This window comes from Lycorma delicatula, chromosome 2, assembly GCF_047948215.1.
Source record: "Lycorma delicatula isolate Av1 chromosome 2, ASM4794821v1, whole genome shotgun sequence".
NCBI lineage: Eukaryota > Metazoa > Arthropoda > Insecta > Hemiptera > Fulgoridae > Lycorma > Lycorma delicatula.
Window position 1 is genome coordinate 177,807,111 of NC_134456.1, and position 25,950 is coordinate 177,833,060.

General features: G+C 26.7%; 1 protein-coding gene across 1 annotated transcript in view; it reads left to right on the forward strand.

The window, feature by feature from the left end:
- Positions 1-258: 258 nt before the first annotated feature.
- Positions 259-25,950, forward strand: part of LOC142320327 (protein THEM6-like) — a 172,149-nt gene continuing 146,457 nt past the window's right edge. The window contains exon 1 of the mRNA XM_075358032.1: positions 259-630. Within this exon, the coding sequence (XP_075214147.1) occupies positions 471-630 (160 nt within the window). The 5' untranslated portion in view covers positions 259-470. The remainder of the gene's footprint in view (positions 631-25,950) is intronic.

The window sequence follows — 25,950 nt, forward strand, 5'->3', positions numbered from 1 at the left end:
TTTATTATTACAATTATAGAAAAAATAAAATTAATAAACTTTAAATGTTAATAATAATAATACTTCTATTTCTGTTAATTTAATAGTAGAAATAATTTATTACAAGTGAAGAAATTATTATAACTATTAGTAATTTCTTATATTATTTAAATACTTTAACATATTTAATAAAATTAAATTTATTATCGGAATTTTAAAGTATTTATTTTTTTAAATAATAATTTTTACACTTAAGAAGGAAAAAGAAGAAACTGTTACTTGTTTATTTATTTATAAAAATATATATGTTTAAAAGATAAATATTAATGTTTTCCATATGACGGAGGTTATATTATTTTCATTAAAAACAGTACTTGTATTCTATGTTGGTTGTAGCTTAATGTCAACAACTATTGGTGATAAAAATAAATAGAAAAGACTTAAATAAATAATTAATTGATAATTATTATTTGCTTACCTATTACTTAATAATGGTCGTGTTATGTTATGTGTTGGCTGGTGCTTTAACCGGACTTCTTGTACTTTATTGGAGCTTAGAAGTTCATTACTTTCTTAGAATGGCTTTTTGTGTTTTATTAGCAAGATTTTTTAAAAAACGAGTTCATATACTTGATCCAACTACTGTAAGAGGTATGTACTTTTTAGTTTTTTGTATTTTGACTTTTTATTTATATAAGTTGTATTGATTATTAAACTGGTTCTTAATTATTCACTAATATTTTGTTACGGTGATATTAATTTCATTAAAAATTAATTTAACTCTATTAGAGTTAGCCGATCAATTCAAGTGTTGTTTCATTCATCACTAAAACAGTTCAGGAAATGCGTATTTCTTCTTGCCTCATGATTATATATGATTTGAAATTATTAAAAAATTGTTGTAAAATACAGGTGGCCCATTATTTAGATTTTTTTTTTTTTAGTTATTTATTTACTTTGAATGCGTGCAATTCACCATTTAAAAAATTTCAGTTAAATTCAAACGTTCAGTTACATCTTCTTTTTTAAAACTTTAAACGAGTGCTCGACCTTATCTGTGCGCAAATACGATTTTTGATGATTTGCACGTCGAAGTTTGAATCAAAGAAATATATTAATATTTATTCTTAATATATTTTATTAACTAATATATTTATTAATGGTCATATTTAATATTTATTGACTGTTTCAAAGTTAAAAACTAAATTACAATGTACAATTAGCTAATAATTGCATCCAAAATATAATTTCAAATTTACCAATATGTACTTATATTCATTAGCTCAATGACCGGTTATATACAAGACTTACATTAACATATCTATATCTTATAATTCTTAAACAAGATAAAAGAATTGTTGATATTCCAATTAAGTTGATACTATTTCTATCTTTGCGTTAACAGTTTAAAACTATTGCTACCTTTAATTTCAGTTGAAAATATAATGAAAAAATTTTACATCGATAAGCTGAAGCAGTAGCTCAAAGTAAGAAAAACTAATAAAAAAAAAAATATAAATTGCAAACTAAATTGCAAAAGATTAATACCTCCTCAATATCTTTTTTATCTCACTATTTTTCCAAAAAATTAGTCAAACTTATTCTCTATTATACACAATCTGCAGTATCATATTTCATGATTGAAAACGAGTATTAAAAACAGATTCTGAGGTATAGCCAGATAGAAACGGTCAACACATATGTATATATCGGAATTTTTTAACTAATTCTTTTTTATTTTATACGAAGTTTTTATAAATAAAAAAAAGCTCCTGGAAGGTTATTACTTGACCAACAACAATCCCTTTTGTCTTTAATACTTTATAATCAATGGGGAAAAAAATTAAAGCTATTTAGTAACATGTAAAGTTAAATACTGCATAATATACCTGTTCTGAAATATAAATAAACACACACACACGAGTAAATAATATATATTTGTCACGTTTTATAGTTTATTATGTTATTATGATGTAATTTATATGATAAGTATCTAAAGGATATAATCTCAATTATTTTTATCTAATTTGTTTTAATGTTTCTAAAATTTAACAAAAAACTTAATTTAAATAATTGTATAGGTTTTTATTATATCAATAAAAATAACACATGAAATTACAGTACACGTGCAACTGATTTTTTTTTTTATTATACGAACAAACAAAAATTTATTGACCGTAACGAATCATTTCGCCCATATATTCATATTTATCCAAAAAAAAGATGATAGATGAAAAATTGTTTAACTTTATTTAAAACAAAAACCAAGGGACGGCCTCTACGAATAGAAGTGGTGGCAGATAAATTTGAAAATTATTAAACTCTAATTAATCTCATAAATTCTCCAAAAGTATTTTTAATTAGTTTAATTATACAAAAGATCCTTAGTTTGATCATAATTATAAATCCTAAATATTAAGGATTATAAAGGGTTGGAGAACCCTAACTGAGTTCAAAATTTTACTTCCTTTCTCATTCCCTAATATACTTTTTTTTTATCTTGGAGGTTAGAAAGGGACGAGAATATATATATATATATATATATATATATTACAACCGTGTTACGGTCATAATTTTAAGGAAAGAAACACTTATCTATAGAACAAAAATTGTGCAATTTTTTTTTTATTTCTTTCAAATTTATTTTTAAATTTAATTTATTAATTTTCATATTTATTTATTTATTTTTTAAACTGCATATATTTGAATTAATATTAAAAATAATGTTAAAGCTTAAAAAATTTTGAATCGATTTTTAAAATTTATTTTTTTTTATAAATAAATGTTGAAAAACATTTGAACTAATTTAAGTTTGTCTACAGATTCCGAATTTCCAGCCTATATAAACTGGAATCTTTATTATTTATACCTGATAACCATTTTTCGAATATTTCGAATTTTCCTATTAAGATTTATGAAATCTAAAAAAGTGATTAAACATTTTGTGTAAATCGCTCTCTTTATGAAGGCCTATGCTGTCATTCAGATCTCGCTCCGACAGCTAATGGATTATCTTCCCCTGTTACTCGCTTCAAGAGTAGGTCTACTCGTATATACTCTGGTAGATGTATTGAACAGAGTTATCAACTGCTATTCTTTGTCGTTATATTTGAATTTTATAACAAACGGGAGATTCTTTATTTTATATAAAACCTTTTTTAAGTCTACCCGTTTTTAAGTCTTAATTCTCGGCAAGATGGGATTTTTTTTTAATTACTATTTCACTCACTATTACTTACTCGTTAATATTACGTGTACGTAGCAAATTAGAAGTCATAATAACAAAATTAAGAAAATAATGAAATGAAAATATAATTTTTTTGTTGAAATGTTTTCTGAGGACTTTGATCACAAAGAAATAAATAAATCGGAAAAGATGGGGCGACGTTCTTTAAAATTCCTGATATAATAGTTTATAAAAAATTTTTAAGTATTTTTAGTCGTAACCTTTGAAATATTTTACTAGAATGCAATCATAAAATATAAATAAAAAAATTTCTGCCAAAAATAACATTTGACCACCCCTTCCACTGTTAAAAAGTGTATCTAAAAAGGTCGAAAGATTAAAAAAGTTCTAATTTTTCTTTCAAATATTTTTACTAAGAATGAAGGAATAATATATAAATACTCTTTTCATAAAGTGGTGGAGGAGTGCTACATAAATATTTCGGGTGCTACTGAAATATTTAATAAGAATTATAAACATTTGTTTTGCCTGATTAATTCTATTCTCTCTCTTAATAGAATAAATTCTTATTAGACATAGATAAAATATGTCTAAGAACATATATTATCTATGTTCTTAGATATTGATAAAATAATCTAATTTCCAGAAAATTCAGTTAAAATTAGCTCGGCCATTTTCAAATCATGCCCGGGCAAATAAACCATCATTTATTTTCAGTTTTATAACAAAAAAATTACGAAGATATATTGAATTAAGAAATTTTTGGAAATGTAGAGCAGTAAACTTCAAATTTAAGCATCTACATTTATTTTTTATTTTTATATACAAGGTAAAATATGATTCAAAATTCTGGTAGTTAAGAAATATTTTTTTTGTAAAACCAATTATTATTTCCGCATATAACTACTTGATGAATTTTTTTTATCAATACTAGTAATATTAACTATTATATAAAGCCTTATAACACTTAAGTGGAGTAATCGATTAATAATTTAAGAGAAAAATATCCAGTTGTTTAAAGTTTTACATTTTTATAAGATTTCTAAATTGTTGTTTTTCCATCATTAACTAAAAACTGTGCTTGAATGCAGCTTTTACACAATTTAATTAATATATATATAGCCTCCTTCAACTACATATTAAATCATTTTATTTTACAACCAATAGAATAATTAATTTCAAAGAAAAAATGTCTATAAAATAATATTTTAAAGTCATACACTATAATTCGAAAATAAATCAAATTACTTTTTATAACGACTTAATAGAAATTAGCTAGTATCATTTTATGGCATTTAAAAATAAAGAATGTGAAACTTTAAGTTTATTGAAGTTAGTAACGTGAAGCGCAAATCTATTTATTAGTTTATAATTAAAACGTATTTATTTTATTGGTATTTCTATAAGTTTGACTATAGAAGCCTAAGTATATTTTAATTTACTGTATATAAAAATAATGTAAGCGTCAACGCTAGAGAGGTTTTTTTTATTATTATTATTATTACACAACAAATAATTTAAAAAAGTTACGGTTTAATAATTGTTCTAATAGAAGTAGTTTCACTATTGAAACCTACTGAAGTCTGGTAGGGAATTACAAATTTAACGTTAATGAGATGTGTCCGCTATTGAGAGTTAATGCTTTTTATATTTAATGTATTATTAATAATAATAATAAATATATATATATATATAAAGGAAAAAGCAAAATAAAAAGAAATAAAATTTAAAACTTTTATTGCATATTATATCGAATGTTTTGAATATTAGTATAATTTACTCGTAATTTCTAAAATCACCTAATACGGCATTATCGATTGCTAAAGCTACATTACTAGTTAGTTTCAGCAAACTTAAGAAAAAAATAATAAATTTCGTTATAGAACTTTAAGTAAAATAATTTTTTGAAATGTTTTCCTATAATTCTAAACATTTTTTACACCACCTTACTTTTTTACAGTAATTAAATTTAACATAAAGAGGCATATTAATTTGTTTCTTATAGTTTGCACCTAATTTGTTTCACGATTGCGACACATATTAATCGCCTTAAATAGAAAGGTACCAGTTGCAAAATTATTTTCTATGAAAATAATGATGTTTAAAATGCATTCAGTCTTTTTGATGAACAAAATAAAGGTATCATTTATTAATACTGAATATCAACTCTAGTGCCCTGCATTATACACGCTGACATGCCACAGAATATTCGGTTTAGTGAAGAACCCAATTATCGAAGAAATTTCGAAAAATGTAGAAATTATTTTTAGATATTCACGTGAAGATTACACTCATATAAAATCAACCTGATATCTATGTTTGTTACCAAGAAATTAAAAAAATAGTAAAATTCAATGTTACTCCATTTTACAAATCATTAATCTCATCCTCTGAAGCAATACCTATCCCGGAGGTTAAACAAAACAAAAAAGGTACCTTAAAATAAAAAAAGACAATTGTTCCCATATTTCAGTGGATAACTCAGAAGCAATCCTTTATTTCGTTTTTTCTGCATTCCTTTTTCTTATCTTTATTAAAATACGAGTACATGTTATCCCTTTGGCATTTATTGGGAACGCCTTTTCTTCGAACGTATATTTTGAATGTTTTTATACGACTTTATACCAGTTGACTCATAATTAAAGGTTAGTAAGCTGTTATAGTTGGTGTCAATTTCTGAAAGTCGAGATTAAAAATAAATAGTATTATTGTTTACTTTTTAACAAGGTTTTTTAAGCCGGATCTTTTTTTTACGTTTGTTAAAATTAATCGATATGTTGACTGGGTTATTTACAATGATATAAAGTCAAGATCTTGTTGCTTTATTAAATTTGAATTTTTTTACTGTTGTAAAAATAATATTAAAGCCATATAAAATTCATTCATATTACATGTGTTGTTTTTTCTTTTGATTTTTCTCAGTACCGATTTAAAATTATTTCTTTTTATGTTTCCGCTAATCAATTTAAATTAAATTTTACAATTATCTCTTTTTTATGAAAAGATCTATTTAATTTTTTTTTTCAATTATTAATGTTCATATTTTATTGATTCACCTTTGCGTAAAGACAATTACTGTTTATGGAGGGCCACGAGGAACTTCCGACTACCTTCATCCTCACATCCCAAACTGAAAACGTCTGATAGAACTTGGCCTAAGAGTGACAAGGAAAAGGCTGAAATATTTGTCATTTACCACTTTTAACCGCTTGAAATATGAAGTCCTCGTGAGAATGAAATCGTTGATTCTTAGATGGTCCGATAAGGTTTCTTAAAAACCTTAAATTGTTTTTTAATTAAATTAAATTATTTATTCATCTTTTTTTTAAATTATTTATTATTGAAATTATTTGAAATGTATTTCTAATGTAAAATTTAATATATCTTCTACTTTAAGAATTTGAAACAATTTTTGTTTTTAAGTGATGTCTGCTGTTCCCATTTTATTTTATTTAATTTTCAATATCACCCTCTCTGTTAAAATAAATAGTTTGATATGACTTTCATTACTATCACTGTAACGGTTTTTGAATAACATAGGCATAAAAAACATATACCATTGTAACACGAATATGTACTTCTCGTACCATAGTCTAATAAAATCGTCTTTGGAACAAACACTGTTCACCATAATATTTGGAACACTTTTGTGCTCGCAAATTTTAAAACCTTTTATAATTTTTGAATTATTATAGGAAATTTGGCCAAAAGCCAAATTTTGGCCACCTTTTTTCAAGACATAAGCCGAAATGATAGATTATTTCTCGAGTATTTTTTATACTTTATGTAATTATTAATTCATACTATTTAATGATGGCAGTAGATTAGATGCCTGTTATAGGATCCAATTGTATTTTAAGAAGTTCTCCGCTTTTGAATGAGTTTTGAATCACAATAACCTTATTTATCTTGTCCATGTCTGTTATTAATAATGTCCTAATTATAAGATAGTATAAACTCATATAAATCAATGTCTTTTAATGTTACTAGTTAATTTAACATTTTACAATAACAGAACGAAAATAGTATTTTATTGTACTAAATACTGTTATATTTGTGAGTAAGATTTTCTTTCTGTATATCGTATCAATAATTATTAAATCCAAATGAATGCTAGTGTATAATATAACATTATTCATAGTAATAGAAATACGCTGAATAAAATTCAAAGAATCAATTAACGTCACATGTCAATATATAAGGTAAATGTTAGAGAAAATAAAGTTACGTTAGGAATTCATTTATGATCTGAACCTTATAATTATATTTGTAAACAGGCCATTTATATAAGTTACATTTAAACTAAATGAAAAATCAGCAAAAATGGAATGTAAGCTTCTATTAAATAATAATAGTGAATTATCTTCATCTACCATCAGTGTTTATTTTTTTCTGTTTTGCATGTTTTCTTGTACATCTTTATCTCAAAATTGTTTTAACTACGAATTTTTCATGGAATGCATACAAATAGATAAAAAAAAATAATAAAGGAAATTAGCCGATAATCTCTGTTTATAATTGCCCAAAAACGACCCAACCAGTTAAAAAAAAAAAAACGCGTTGAAAGGTTTGAATTTTTCTAAGTAATGGAACGGCATAGCCGGGCCTGGCACTGCTCCATCCTGGTAGTTAGAGGCGATGGTACCTCCCAGTGCCGTGATAATGCTTAATTGCGGGTCCGGACCTGGGAGGAGGGATATAAAGAAAAGAAAAAAATAATCTTTTTTAACTTATTTAGGATGGACAGAAGATTGGCAGTTAGATGGCTTTGTAAAGCAGGGTGTGTTGAATTTCCAAAACGGTAATAATTTTTTTACTTGCCCTTGCAGAACACGTTTTAAAAATTTACAATTTAAACATCGCAATATTTCATTTCAGTTTTTTCTTGGTTAATTAAAATATTTGGACAGTTGTGTTCATTCCTCCATAAAATTACCAAAATTGGTGATTATACCTTATCCGTAACCCAAAGAATTAAATCTAAGATTTTATTGAACTTATGATAAAGAGTTTTCTTATAGTACACTTATTTTTTTTTTTTATATATATGTATATTATAAATGATATTGTAATTAAGGAGTATAAAGGTGGATGAAATTACAGCCGGTAGACGGAGTAACGTAATCCCTATTTAGTTCTATTAAGTAGAAACTCACCGGGTTCGTCTAGTGGTGAACGCGTCTTCCCAAATCAGCTGATTTGGAAGTCGAGAGTTCCAGCGTTCAAGTCCTAGTAAAGCCAGTTATTTTTACACGGATTTGAATACTAGATCGTAGATACCGATGTACTTTGGTGGTTGGGTTTCAATTAACCACACATCTCAGGAATGGTCGAACTGAGAATGTACAAGACTACACTTCATTTACACTCATACATATCATCCTCATTCATCCTCTGAAGAATTATCTAAACGGTAGTTACCGGAGGCTAAACAGGAAAAAGAAAAGTTCTATTAAGTAGAAGCCCACCGGGCTGGTCTAGTGGTGAACTCGTCATTGCAAATCAGCTGATTTTCGAAGTTTAGAGTTCTAAGGTTCAAATCCTAGTAAAGGCAGTTACTTTTATGCGGAATTGAATACTAGACCGTACTGAATACTATACCGATATTCTTTGGTGGTTGGGTTTCAATTAACCACACATCTCAGGAATGGTCGACCTGAGGCTGTACAAGACTACACTTTATTTACATTCATACATATCATCCCCATTCATTCTCTGAACTTATACCTAATGGTGGTTCCGGAGGCTAAACAGAAAAAGAAAGAGTCCTATTAAGTAAATATTCCTATTTAGCACGTAGTTCTCCTATTTAAGGGAAAAAAAATGAAAAAAAGTGAAACGATTTTAAAATCAATTCATTAATCATATTTTTTTGGCCTAATGAATTAATTCCAAACATAAGCTTGAAGATTGTCCGTGGGAATGTGGAGATTGAATTTTGTAGCGTATGATAAATGTTATGTCTGACCGAGATTTTAACCCGGGACCTCCGGATAAAAGGCCGGGAGGCTACCACTCCGCCAAAATTTTCAAGGAAAATAAATTTTATAAAACTATACATTGTATATATTCTGTCTAGAATATGCCGACTAAGTAATTATTATATGTACAACATTTTTGTAAGAATTTGATTCTTTTTTATTTTTTCGTTCGCCAAACAATATACAATTCAATAACATTACAGAAATAGGATGAACATAATACTTTTTAATTAAATTAGGAAATTATTTTAAGAAAGGTAAATATTATTTATTTACAGTATAATTTTTGTTGGTTATTATGTTATTACATCAGTGTATATTATTTGTAAATATAATTTTGCATTATCAGCGAGATACGTATATTATAATTACTCATATTATTTAATAAACAATAATAATGATTGTTTTGATTACTGTACAAAAAAATACACGTATGCCGATTGAACGTAACAACAAAAAAGGCCATTATTCTGTTAACGTTAATTAATATTATACACGCATATTCAATGGTTTAATAATAATAATAAAATAATAATATTTGTGAGGTGTGTCTTACATTATATGCTCCATCTCCAAGAACCTTTTCACAAAACTAACGATACTGTTTTAATCATATCAACTTTTATATTGAAAAGGAATGAAGCATTATTTGATCGAAAAAGGTGATGAAAATTTTCATAGTTTTTGATTACATGTTTCGAAACTAGCTTCGGTGTAATCAAACACATTTGTATTTTTTACTTTATTTCAGAATTAACTTGTAATAAGTTACGGTGAGTCAGAAGATAATTTAAATCTTAAAACTAATTAAAATAACTTATATTGGATTTGAAAATAAATATTTCTATGAAGTAAAAATAGATATTTCATTTATTTTAAAAAATCCGGCAAAATTGTTTTATAAAGCACTTTGTTCATGTTTGCATACAGCTTAAAATTTAGCTTTTCCATCAATGAGATAAAATTGAAAATTACTTTACCCCTTTACGATGGAAATTATTTCCTTTTATATTTATCTATAAAATAAAAAAATAATTTTAAAACAGTATAAATGATTGTTAAGTCAGTAAAATGGTAAAAGTTAACAGAAATTCAATTCTGTGCTAAGATACTCCGTTTTAAGATTTAATTAAACGTAATTTTAAAAAAATTGGATTTAATAGTTTTTAACGAATTTTGACAAAAAAGAAGTATTTGAAGAGATTGAATAATGTATTTTCTATCTATGTGATGATATAAGAGTTGAAAATTACTTCCATTCTCATACATCTGATAAGTTGATGGAATATAACGTTAAAGAATATTAAATGAAGTTTTTAGTAGCGGAGTGCTTTTATGAATTTGTACTTAGAATAAATAAAAAAAATGTGTGTACACGTATATTATACTATTGTTTTCTTTATGATATGTACTGTAGTATGTGAATACTATGCGTACTCTCGCGCGCGCTATCACACACACACACACACACACACTCCCTTTTTATATTTAGGATTTTTACTCGTACTTTATGATTGCCTACGAGAACCCTTAATAACCAGGACTTTTTTTTGTTGTTTAATTTTCTACGGAAAAGCAGAATGTCTTATAATATATCACAAGGAGAAAAATGAGAAGTACTGATGTCAAAGGAAAGTGGTGTAACGATTAGTTATTGATCATATCGATATTTACATAATAAACAGCCCACCTTCTGTGTTTTTAATATAGAAACATAGGTAGAATACTTGCAAACTAATCATTAAACGTTCTGATATTTCTTGTCCGTACCACAATTTTTACAGTAATTATACATTTTTATTTACTTTTATGAATTTCAAAAAGAAATACTCTCAATGTCGTTTATAAAAAGATATTTATTTATTATTTTAATTTTCTTACATTTAACTTTATTTTTCTTATGTTTGTTGCTATTGTTAAGACTATTTATTTAAATAGTATTTTTTTGTGATTTTTTAACGGCTGTTACCTTTAATTTATACTAACATTTAATTACCAATTTATTAACGTTAAAACAAAATGAGATTATGTATTCAATGCTTGTTAAGTTGTTTGTAAACAAAAATATTTATAACATACTAAACCTTTAATAATTATAATACAAAAAGTAAGTAAATAGTAAATGTAAATGAAAAAATCAGTTATTACGCAAGTTAATTCATTTTTTCTTATCACACATTTCAAGTGATTTATACATAAGTTTTCTTCTCTTTCTTGGTTCATTACTATTATTTTAATTCTATTTTTGAAATATAGTAAATTATATAACCGAGGACGAATATTTTTTATTTGTAACTTGTAAAAATTTAGATATCAGTTTTAACCTCGGTATGTTATAATACCTTAATTTACGGTATGTTCATAAGTTCAGCGATGTTACTTCTACCAGCACAAATTTATTTTCGTATTGCTAAAGTAAAATGAAAATAAATAATAATAATAATAATAATAATGATGCAAAGTAGTACCTGACTGTGTTTAGATGTATTGTTTTTAATCCCAAATTACAATTGAAGAAAATGAAATTTTTCTTCATTTTGGTAGTACAACTTATAACAAGGTAATGATACAAACAGTGAACCCAAGTTTTTAGAATTTATATTGAAAATTGGAGCTCTGTCATTTTCATTTGGATTTTGTTATAATTAATCACTCACTTTTTAGCAAACGTTTCCAATACACGAGGAAAATGATTAAGAGAAATTATTAATTTATGATTTCCGCGATAAATTATAAAAGTTTAACAGATTTATATTATATGCGCGTATTATGATAAATTTGGTACGCGATTTTTTGGTAAATTTTTAATAATTTTCGACAAATTTTAATTTATGTTTCCTCTGAAATTGACAGTAATGAACATATATAGACTACTCGGTTAGGGGCTGCATGTTCTGGGTGTGTAAATCTAGTTAACAAAGTTTCAGCAAACTCTTTCCATCATGAACGATCTATTGTTAGACTCCTTTACTTTTGACTTTTATTGAAAACGCGTTATATTTTTGTGATCCAATCTTAATTAATAACTTGGTTCATAATAAGAGAAGAAATTCGAGCGTTATGTTATTTTATTAGTCTTTCTTTTTTTATTAGTTATATAATAATTCTTTTTGAAACTTTCTTAAAACCCAAAAAAAGTGAAGGAAAAAATATATCTTTTTCCCTACTTATACCTGATAAAAATCACAAAGAAATTAATATTTTCTTTTTTTTCTCTGCCTAGTTGTGGAAAAATCAATCGAACGGGTTTTCTGTGATGCCATTATCTCAGTTTTTGTATTCAACCAAAATATATCGAAAATTAAATAATATGTTCTTGAAAATCTTGAAAATTCAATGTTTTGTTCAGAAGAAGCTAGGAATTTGAAATTTTTTAAATCTGATGTAGAAAACACCTGATTTCCTTGTACGCCTATTAAATTGCATTTACTCATTTTTTTTAAATTGAAAAGTATATAAAACTTTTTTTATTAAAAACTTTTGGTATTTTTTCATATATTTTTTTTTGTTATTGAATTATTACTCATCGTAAAATCTTTTTTACAATGAGAGGTTAATAGTTATTAATCAACTAATACATTCAAATTAAAAAAAAGTTAAAAAAAAAGAGATGATGTCTGATTCGAACCGATGTGCTTTCCCCTACGATAAATATTTCATTAATTAAACTTTTATTTGGCATTATAATATTAAACTTTTATGATATATCGTTGAAAAACTCTCAATGAGGGCTTGTTACTGCAGTTAAGAAAAGTCCAGAATGCGAATTTTTTTGATTTTGGGCTTTTTCGGACACTTTTGGTTCAGCCAATTGCAATCAAAAAGGGGCATGCACAACTAAATGTTACAATTATCCTAAATCCAAGATTTCTATATCCTACGGCTAATCGTTTTTGAGTTATGCGAGATACATACATACGTACGTAGGTAAAGTCGTAACGACGAAACTAGTCTAAATAGATTCAGGAATGGTCAAAATGGATATTTCCGTTGAAATCTGGAAACTGAAATTTTTCGCGATCACAATACTTCATTTGCCTTGTACAAGGAAGTAAAAAACTATCTTGAAAAATTGATTAAAGTATTATTAGCTTCAATTTTTTAATAACTTAAAATGAATCCAAACTGTGTAAAACTTAAAAAAAAAAAATTAATTTGGTGGAATGCCGAATCCATACCACCGAAAGAGGGCTGCCCCATTTCATTTAAAATTTATAGCTGATTTACAGATGGTTCTATTATTTACCATGATTTTTTTACTTCCTCGTTCGAAGTAAAGGAAGTATTGTAATCGCGAAAAATTTCGGTTTTCAGATTTCAAAAAAGATTTATCTTCTTTTTTTTAATTTAAATATATTAATTTATTAAAAATTATTAACCTCTAATTGAAAAAAAAAGTATGAAAAAAAATCATGAAATATAAGTGAAATAAAATTCTATGTACTTTTCATTTTAATTCAAAACTTTTTTTACAGAGGTTAATAATTATTAATAAATCAATATATATAAATGAAGTCGGATTCGAACCGATGCGTGCATGGTTAAGGATCCGACACGTTCTCACTTACTTCACGTGTCTACTTGAGCGACGTGAAACAAAATTAATATATAAACTAATACAAAATGCTGATACGGATACCACAAAAAAATGTGGTGCGATGTGGGTCCGCGCAGTGCAATTGTGTAACTGTCCACTTTATTAAACAATTGGAGGATCGTATCTCACTTTCAAATGAAATCAGTTTAAATGCAAAAAAAAATGTGTACATGTAATTTAATATGCGTCAAGGAAGTCATATAGTGTCTATACCAGATTATTTTATATCTGATTTGCTATTATAGTTATGTTTAAAGTTTACAAAGTTGAATTTATTTGCATTTTTTAATAAATCGGTTTATGCAATATGCCCTTACATAACTTGCAAATATTTGGGTGGGTAAATATCTCATTCATTTCAATCAACTTTTAACATCCTACATTTTTTTAACAGATGTGTGTGTATGTGTGTGTTGCCAGTTTTGTATCAATAAGGTATTTAACCGATCTAACGTAAGAAATGGATCTTTTAATTTCAGTTTCATTAAATAAAATTATTATTTAGCTTAATTTAAACACTATTTTATTGAATTACATATATTGCATTCTTTTATTATTATCTGTAAATAATTATGTTAAACTTAAAGTTAGGGAGCGGTTGTTTTTTTTAATTAATTTTATAACGACGGAAAAGGGAAGGGTTTTCCTGAGCGTTTATAAAAATAAAAATACTTTAATTATTCTAAAAATAATTTATTTTTTTAAATAAAAATAATATTAGAATAATAATAAAAATGATAATAAAAAAACAATAATTTATAAAAATTTTATCTTTAGTTCCTTTATTCTTAAGTAAAAAGGGAGTTCATGATAAAAATAATATTAAAAGGTTTAGTTCTTTACGACTACCAAAAGATAATGTATTTTGGATGGTACATTTCTTTGGTTCTTATGTCTCTATAATGATTCTCATGAAATAGTAACCAGCAATTTGTTTCAATCATTGAAACGAAAATTCTTATTTGATAATTTGAATATAGCGAAACGGAAGATACTACTTTTTAAAAAATTATTTATTGTTTTCCCAGGTGGGCGGTATTTGACCCGAGCCAAAAAAGCAAAATTGTTTGAAATTTATTAAGCAGGAAATAAAACGGAATTGCTTGAGAAGCTGATTTCATACACTCGTTTTTTTTTTTAATCTCGTTTGTGTTTCTTTCCTTGCCCAGTTAAGGAAGTACTTAAAGAAGAACGTATTGTTTTGCAACAGAAAGGGTTGCATTAATTTTTTGCTTTATATTATCTGCCCTATTATTTTTGTGGCTGTAATAAATGTTAATTATGCAGGGTGTAAGTCACTCTTGCTTTTTCTGATAATAATAATAATTTCCATACTGAAATTCTCTGTAATGAACAGAGCGATTGTCATAACTAGTAGAAATGGATATTACCTAAATTTCGAATTGTCTGAATGGTGATTATGTCAAGTATGTTTTGCTCAATGAAGAAGATTACAAAAAACCATTTCACACTTATCTTTCATTAGACTGCCCATCATGATTGCTTGATAGCAATTCTTGAGAATTTCTGTGCCATTTTAAATTGTTACTTGCAACTCATATCAGGTTATGTATAACAAATAAAACTGTAGAAAATTTTTCATAAATGGTACTTAAAAAAACAAAAAAAAAAATAATAAGATTACATTTTTTAAATTAAATAATAGAAATGGTTTTAATTTCGATTTTGCATAACTAAAAAAGAAAAAGATAGAATTTTGATAAAAACTTATCTTATTTGTCGGTGCCCTATTAGTGTGATACTGGTTATACGTAAATGAAAAGAAATAGAAATTAAACTTCATTATACAACTTTGAACTTGCCAAGTCCCTTACCTCATTTTTGAGCTAGAAACCCTGTTACAAATAATTGTACGATTCTCTTCTTTGGTAATAAAGATAATTTATTTAAATTTTACGGTGGACTATTTTTAAGCCTCAAAAAAGACTTATGCTAATACTTATACTTATCCTTATCTCCTTATGAAAATTTATAGACTTGCAGGAAATCAAAGCCAGGGCCTTCAGTTTAGCCAGTCAGTGATACAGCTGGCTCAGCAATCCAGGCATTAATATAACTTTGTTTTACAGTACGGCCTTAAATGATAAGGAAACCTCGAATGATAGTTATCTTTTCTTAAAGATCTAGACTTCTGGTGGGTAAATATGTCATTCATTTCAATCTTATTTTTATCAGCTTTTAACATCCTACATTTTTTTAACAGATATGTGTGTGTGTGTGTTTCGCCAGTTTTTTATCAATAAAATACATTCCCTAACTGTTATAGATTAAGAAAAAACAACATAAAATAAACATAATTATTTAGTTTTATCAGTCTCTTTTTTCAAATCTTTGTAAATAGTATTAAATATGTTAAAAAAATATTATACTTCTGTGTAATACCCGTATTTGCCTTTAGATGCCATTTATAACAAAGGGAACGTAATGATGTCCGTTTAAAAGTTTATATCAGATTATGTGACGCTAGGAATAGTTTTCCAAAACTCATCAGAAAATTCTAACTCAGATCTATAAGGAATAATACACTCTCCCTAGAAATAAAAATATTTTTAAATAAGGATCAGATTGGATTTTTTTAAATATTTTTTTTTTAAATATTATTTTAATAATCTATTTATTCTTGTTATAAACAAATAACCCTTGGCTGAAAGATTTATAATTCAGTTGGATACTTGAGCCCACATTTCACAAATTTCCGGGGTGATAACAAGTTTTGTATTTTAGAAACTTAAACTTTAACCATCAAAAGTAAAAAAACTCGGATGTTTTTAATTGTTTACCAGTATAGTACATTCGGAAAGTCGCTGTGCAGTATGCTTTAGAATTATGCGGACATTCTGTTTTTTCGGCGTTAGGTTGGTTGCCCTGTGAGTCGTTGGGCGTTGCTCCGTAATATACCAAGATGTCAGTTTTTGATTTTTAATTGAACGTGCTTCGTCTCGTTTATCGGAATCAATAGTTGTGAAAAACTTAATGGTTCTTTCGGTAGATAAATGCATTTTTTCTCGTTGAAGACGTCTTTCGTGAAGGTGACTAGTCTACTGATTTAGGGAAATGCAAGTTTTTGAAAAGCTTCCAAATAATTCTTTTCCCCACCTCAATACAGTTAATCTTACTGAAAAATTTCGGGAAACAGACTCTGTTGAAAACGCTGATCGAAGTGAAAGACCACCTAAAATAAACGAAGAAGTTGCTTGATTTTTCGGATGCTATGGCAGAAAGTTCATCAAAATCAACGCATAAGTTAGCACAGCAGCAAGATATCAGACTTCCTACGCACATAAAGCTCTAAGAAAATAACTGAAACTTATCCACTACAAAGTAATGTGTTTACAAGAACTGAAGCCTACAGATCACGGCAAAAATTAAATTATTATCAATGATTTAAACTTTTTTATTGACCAAAATTCCTTACGTATCCTTGACATTACATTTTTTACTGATGAAGCGTGGGTTCATTTGGGAGAGTATATTAATTCGCAAAATACGCGACTGTAATCGACAACTAACTCTCATGAATTACACGAACAATCTTTACACGAAACGAAAGTTGGAGTCTGGGTCGGTGTGAGTAGAACGTGAATTGTGGGTCCAACACTTTTTTGAAAATACAATATTAATTGTATTGTAACGGCATAATATACAATAATACACGTAATAATATACGTAATACATAATATACAATTGTATTGTAACGGCATAATAATGATCACTATTAAGTGATCATTATTATGCTGTTTTAACAAACCTCCATTAGTTAGTTAATAGAAGTGGAAATAGTGACGGATATTTCCAATAAGATGGTGCTGCAGCGTACAAAGCTTACAAGTCAATAGTTCTTTTACAAAATGTCTTTGGTGAGCGAATCATTTCGATGGGTTTGTGGTCTGCACGATCGCCCGATCCGACTCTCCCAAATTACTTTATGGAGGGACGGCGAAACAATCCGTGTTCGCAACAGACCACGCACGATTGACGAACTAAAAACCACAATAACTGCATACGTGTAAGACATTACAGTACATCAGCTGGTTAAAATGTTTGATAGCAGATTGAAACGTGGGCAGTATTGTATTCATGTTGAAGGAGGGCATTTTCAACATCTTTTATAAACTATTCCAGTTATTATAAAATCCGTTTCTGTATAATAATGATACAAAAACATAAAGTAATAATTAAGAAAATTTCGTCATTACACTTCCATAATTCGAGTTCACCGCAAATTCCGAACGTTTTGTATAAAAACCCGCTTTTGACATTTACATGAGCGAGTAAATTTATCTCACCATCTATAAATATCTCATTAGAGGTTGCCCCTCAAATATTTTAAATTTATATTTTCATTAAATAATACGTTTTTGAAGATGTCATTTATTAAAGTAAGACTACGGAAAGTAGAACTTTCATCGGCACAAAGTGATTAAGTGCCCAAAAATTTCAACTTAGCGTTCTTTAATCTTTTTTCGGACCAAAAAATTAAGATTAGTGATACATTTAATTAATGTATCTGTTTACGACCTCATATGAATAACGGTGACGTATCCTTCACTACACAGTTTTTAATAATAGTCTATAATGGGGAATAATTTTACTGAAATTGTAATAAAATGTTTTGCGGTAATAGAAATTTTAATGCAATAACCTCAAATAACAATCTTTTAATAATAACTTGTAATAATAAGTTGTATGTAATGTTTCTGGATTTATATTAATTTTTTTTTAATTTTAATTGTTTGTTTTAAACTATTATGAGGTAATTATATACCTCAAATAAAAATTCCCAGATAAGGGAAATTTAAAAGAAATTGAGAAGTAAATCATTTTTACACCTCTTTACTTTTCTAAGTTAAAAAAATATGTATTCCATACAGTCGTCTTTTTGTTTTTTGTGAATGGATGGAGGATTTTATATTTACGTAATTAATCGTTACGAAAAGCTATAGATTATTAATTTTTTCTTAAATAAAAAGAAGAAAAACGTGCAAAATTGTTCGAGAAAATTTATTAAATAATTAAGGAAAGTTTAAATAATGTTAAAATTACATTTTTGTAATTATATTAATAATATAATTTATGAACTATAATTCTCACTTATGTATTCTTTCTGTTATATATAAATAATATTTTTATTATTTATTTTTGTTTAAATAATGGAATAATTTACTATTTTTATAAGTATTTAATTTATTTAAATAATAGGTTTTATCACATATAGGTGAAGTATAATATCATGCATTGTTTATTCTCGTTGGTTCCAAGTTTATATCAAGGACGCTTTAAATTATATAAAAAAAACTCTCATTTCTTTTTTCTCTTTCTTTTAACTGTTTTAGTAATTTTAATTTTTTCATTATCTTTTTCAAAAAATGTGACCATCCTCTTATTAGATAATTAATCAGTTTTTACACAAAATAATACTAGTAAATGATTATTAAAATAAATACTAAGAAAAAAGTTCTCAAGAACCATTAACAAAAAACTTAAAATTATGTCTAGATGCGGATTTTTGCTGCTAAACAATCATCAACACTAAATACAAATAAATTAATTTATAATTAATTAAATATGAATAAATATATGTTGAGAGTCGTAAACTGTCGGTTAAAGGCAATAAAGATGAGGCATAAATTACTCCCAAAATTACACCTGTTTTCAAGAATAATAAGTTCATCAACTGTGATTTAGACTCCCTGTTGTGTATAATACGCTGCCTAATAATGCAGGCGGTTTTCAGCATTCTAAATTCAAACATATACTGTTAAAAGAAAAAAGAAATAAGGTATATTGAACAATCGAAGTGAGAGTTTGTGTGGTACATATCTTTTTCTTTTAAATTGAAAAGTTTACAAATAGGTTGTATTTATACTTACATTGTTTAAATTGTGTTTTTACATTTTAAATACAGAAAAAAATATTTTGTACTGCTTCATAAGTGATGGTTTTATATTATAAAATAATTATATAAATTACTTAACAGTAAATTGTTTTTATTTTATTCAGTTATCTTTTATTTATTTTATTTATTTATAAATTTATATCTATTTAGCTACAAATTTGCTTACTATAAATGAACCTTTTTTCACTCAATTGATAATAATTATACAGTTTATACATTTATCTAATCTAAATAATAATAGAGACTATGGATCATATTTTTATCAAAACTCCAAGAAAATTACTTTGGTCACTAATTCCATCACCTATATAGTTATTCCTACCTTAAAGTTACAATGTGTATTGTAGAATTATATCTATTCTAAAAAAAATGGGGAAAAACACGCACGAGTATAAATTTAATGTAGTAAAAATTACTTATTTCTTTTCTTCTACCCGCCCTTCCAAAAACATCAAGCCTTATGCAATTTCTTCAGAAATTTATTATTAAGATACATATATTTTAATAGTTTTTCAATTAAAGAGTAATAAAAACAACAAAGTTCCGAACAAAATTCGGGAACTTTTTTTGGCAGATCGCATATTTTTTTCCAAGTAGGTCAAAATTTTGGAAACCCCTCAACAACTTTAAAACCGTTCTAGATAGAATACTGTAACTTTCAAGATAAAATATTGGTCAACTATTTTACCTTTTGACAAGAAATAGAATTTTAACCCCTTCTGGAGATTGGCCCAGCGGTTGTAACTCAAATATATCTTAAACGGTAACACTTTTTATACGATGCATCATTTTAAAGGTCTTTAAAAAAAGAAAAATAGCATAAATAAAAAGTTGGTACGATGACTGCACTCAAAATGGAGGCGGGATAAAATTTTGATTTTGAAAAAAAAATTATATTGATAATTTAAAGGAACTGCTGTGGTAAATAAATAAACTTTTAAAACTTTGATTTAATGGATATTATCGAATAAATTTATTTATAAAGAATATTATTTATTAAGCGGTAATGTTTGCTTAATTACTTACATTTAATTTTAATAAATGTTGGAAATGTTCTTCTTCTGTTGTTTGACAGTGCGTCAGTTGGTTGTAAAAGGATGATACTGCATTATTCAATGACTCCCTAGTGAAATTTTGTGCTGATTCTCGAATTCTATTTTGTAAATCATCGATATCTTGGGGCTTATTATGATAAACAATACTTTTATAAGTGGCCCCATAAAAAGTAATCTAATGGCGGCAAGTCGGGTGATCTTGCCAGCCATTCTATTTGACCCCTTGGCTAATTCATCTTCCAGGAAAAATGCATTTAAAATTTCAAGTACCTGAAGACCGAAATGAGGCGGGGTCGTTCCATCTTGTTGAAAATAAATGTTTTTGAAGTTGGGGACAACAACGTTTTGAATATTTGGGACGATATAATCGAGAAGCAAAGTCTCATAATTCGTGGCTTTTAAATTCCCGTCAATAAATATAGACCCTATTATTCGTCTGATCATACATTTACTTAGACTGGATACTGTGTATGTGCCTCACAATACCAATGTGGACTAATATCGGTCCAGTATCGACAATTATGGCGATTTACATTGCCATTTAAAAAAAATGTCGCCTCATTACTAAAATCTATGTTGTTTAATAAATTAGTATCTGTCCAAATATTGTTCATTATAATTTCGTAGAACTCAAGTCTTCGGTTGTAGTCATCTTTATTAACTTCTTGCTCCGGACGAATTTTGAAGGGTTTGATGTTTGACTTTTTAATGTTCGAATCACTGAGCGTTGGTTAATGTTATGTTCTTGTGTTGCTGTTCCATTGGAGAAGTCAGGATTCTCAATAAATTCTTGCATAATCTGTAACAATTTGTTATTATTTGTTGCAGATTTAGGTCTGCTTCGTTTTCCCCTATTATTAATGTTTCCTATTTCTTCACATTGTTTGATGGTTTCTGACACTGTGCCTTTTGAAATAAGCTTATGATTATTATTTAATGTTGCACTGAACAATAATTTCGTTACACGAACTAACTCTATCATCAAAGCCTCTCATCGTTAAAAGTGTGGCCCTCTTCTTTTAACTAAGTAACATATTGATAGCAATTTTAGCAGTTAGCACAGAAAAACAATTGCAAAAAAGTTAAAAAAGACGTAAATACAAAAGTAGCTTACAAATGTGGTAAAGGTAGACAAAATCAATTAGCCAATCGATCACAATAAATTCTCACAACAAAATAACAGTGTAGTTTGAAACATTCTAAATGGTATATTACACAAATAATTAAAGTGAAGTAAGCTTCATTTTTGCAACACTGATAAGAGACCATCAATGATCAGCTGATTAGCATGATTAGATGACAATATTTTTGGTTTAATTTTCTTAACATTTCTCACCGTTGGTATTACACAGTTTTTATAAAAATAGAATATCAACTTACAAAAATTGTGAATTTTGATTACCCGAGTGCTTTCGGATTATTCCTCCATCAGGGATTACTGTTCAGTATGAATATTATAGTTGTGCATATAAATTTTGATACATTGGAATTAAAGTGAAAGTAAAATTAAAATTGTTATGTTCATAACAGTTGATTGTCAATAGTTAAAAGTAAAAATTTTAAATAAGTTAACGTTAAAAGTAAAACGTCTTGTCAGTAAGGTGTTTACAATTGTTATGTACATTACAATAGTTGTAAACATCTTACTGACAAGATGTTTTACTTTTAACGTTGACTTATTCAACATTTTTATTTATGACTATTGACAATCAACTGTTATGGACATAATTTTAATTTTACTTTCATTTTAATTCCTGTGTATAACATTTTATATGCACAACTATAATATTCATAATTGAACAGTGATCCCTGATGATGGAGGAATAATCCGAAAGCGCTCAGGTAATCAATACTCATAATTGTTGGCAAGTAGAAGTAGATATTCTATTTTTAAACAGATAATATTTTTATATATTTACTCATTAAATTGGAACAAAAACAATTTTTTTTGTTAAAAAATAAATTTTTTTAAATTTAAATTTAACCTTAAAAAAAATTAGATTAAATTTTAATTCGTTATTCGGTTTAAACTCTTTTTATTTATTTTTATTATTTTAACTTGCTAAATTTAATAATTTTCAAAATTCAAATTTTATCCCGCCGCCATTTTGGGAACAGACTTCGTACCAACTTTTTATTTATACCATTTTTCTTAAGATACTTTTAAAATGATTTATCATACAAAGGGTGTTACCATTTAAAATATTTGAGTTACAAACCATGGTCCACTCCTCAAGAAAGGGTTGAAATTATATTTCTCGTCAAAAGGTTAAAGAACTTGACCGATACTTTTCCTGAAAGTATTCTATTTGGAAAGGTTTTGAAGTTGTTAATACCATACTTTTGGCTCACTCGTATATTCCGTAACATTTTAGAAAATGGAAAAGCAATAATTTAGCTTAGAAGTATAAACAACTACATTTTTACGGTAGTTGAAAAAATGTTAATAATAATATTGATATTCACTATTGCGACGTAAAGTAGTTTAAATTATAATCATTCTATTAAGCAAGAATATAATTCAAGTGCATCTAAAGCAAGCTTTTATAGAAAAAAAAATCCATTTTATATACAATATTAACATAATGACGAGAATGCGGAAATTTTTGCGAAAGATGGTAGAATGGTGGGAATAATTATCGACAGCCCTTGATTTGTAAACGGTAACCACGTGTCTAAGTTGTTAAATGTAAGATTACTATTTTTAGATAATGAGAATAATTTATTAATTTCTGTGAGATTAACCGGAGATAAAAATAAAGAAAACAGGAATTTTTATTTTATTTTGTAAACAATTAGTAACCTTGCTATTAATTGGAATAGAGATACTTGTAATACTACTAGTACATATTAAATTAACCATTAAAATCTTCTACAATTTTAGTTTGTTTTTCTCCATAAAAACTGAAATTTATATTTATATATATATATATATATATATATTCGACATATCATCTTCTTGTTCCCGGAAGTATAGCGGACTAAAGACTGTAAGACTTTAGTCTGCTATATATCGCAAAGATCAGAGAAGGTCAAAGAAGAAGTTATATAATTACAGATTCATATTAATTACAAAACAAAGTACTGCTCTTTCTTGAAGTTAACAAATCGTTATCTTATTTTATAATAAATAAACAACTTACAATGTTTTTTGTTTTTTTTAACTAATATCTTAATATATATTAGAAAGTAAGTTTTTTGCCAAAAATTAACTATTGAAACCAGTTATTAGTACGTATTTATGTATGTAAGTTGCGTGATATAAAATAAATTTTGTACATGACTTGACATTGAACAGCTGTCCGTCGGGATAATAACAAACGCCGCGTATTATTCTTACTGAAGAATGTGAGGAGTAAAGTGCTTTCTTGTCGCTTCTTCAACGAGTCAAATATGCAACTCCACACATTACATACCAAGCAAGCCTACATCATTATAAATGATACACATTCATACACGTGATAATTTATTCTGTTTAGAGAATACAAAACTTTTTTTAGACAAAGCAATTCTATTTAGCGGGTATTGTACCTCACAACCTTATATTCCTCACAACCGTAATAAAGACCAGTGGCGGCTCGTAGCTAAAGTTAGTGAGGGTGTTGTTTCAGAAAATTTTTTTCTTGGCCTTTTCAAGGCCATAGTTAAAGTTTTCTGTAAAATAAAAGAAAAGAAGAAATAAAGGAAAAGAATTAAAGAAAAAAGGACTTATTATTTGAGTATTAAATGTTGATAATATCAAGGGGAAATAGGGGGAGCTGCAGTTCCACAGTGCCTGTATGCCAGCCGCTACTGATAAAGACAGAGACAATAGTACAAAGCAACAAATTACGTACCCCTTTTTGTGGTAAACAATGCTTTTTATATGCATAGCCTCCGTTGAGTAGCCGAAATATGTAAAATATTTTCTCGTAAAATTGTTTTTAATAATATTCACCTACTACCTACTTTTAATTTTCATCTACTCATGAATGTTTTCGTATAGATCGCTGTTATACAAGTAGTTTTTTGCTTAGAAAAAAAAAATTACTTTTAAACATATTAATATGCAGATCTATTTTCTTCCTATAATTTTATTAAATCCTATGATATAAGAAAATAACTAGAAAATATATATGATAATATATATATATATATATATATATATATATATATATATATATATATATATATATATGACGGCTTATCCTAGTAAGATATTGTACTCGTGAATTTTTTAAATTTGAACATACCTTAAGAAGATATATCTTAGGACACATTTTCGTACTATTAAAAATTTGGTTCTATCGTACTACATGGTTTATTAAAAAAATTTCAACGGGTATATTCCTGAATATGAATAATTTTAATCACGTTGATAAAACCGCATTCAATTTTTTCGCAACAAAAATTGATACGAAATAAATGTTACTTAAGATAATCCGCTAGGAAATGGCGCTCATCAAGTTCTAATATCGTATAATGAATTAACCTTTACACACCATTACTTGCTAAGTTATAAAGAAATCTCGTGAGTTTATTTTAGGGTATTCATAATAAAAAATCTAATGTAGCTTAGAGAACGTAAAATTTCTTTATTAAACAAATTAATGCTTTAAATAAATTAAAAAAAAAAAAAAAAAAAAATGGGCACCTTAGTTATACAGACTAGATAATATTATTCATTTACAAAGTTAGCGTTTTAAATTTCAAATTCTTTTCGGTCCACCTGAAGAAAACCGTGTTTATTCAGTTTATAAAATTGATTTTATATTGAGACTAATAAATATTGTTCAGCCTATAATAATACCTTACGTTTTGAGGTCGGTTAACTTGGAAAGAGAAAGTGTATATTTTAAAAATTATAAACTTCCTTTTAAACAGCATTAGTTACGATGTATCTTTTCTCGATAAATTCCAGTTTTTACGTTATTTGTTTATAATAGTAAACTACACTTTATTTTAATTGTGAAGTATAGTAAAATTAATGTTCATTTATTTGTCTGTTCGGAAAAAAAATTAATTTGAAATTTCATATGTTAATTTATGCCAAAGTAATTAATCTTATTCATACTTTACCAATAAAACACATAAATTATCCTATTTTTAACAATTTATTTAAAATCTTTATAAACTTTATAAAGAAATATCAAATTAGTTAATTCACACTTTAATTATTTTCTAATTTGAACACGCTAAAATAAAAAATATACATTATGTATTTACGGTATTGCTATATGAGATGCAGACCGAAG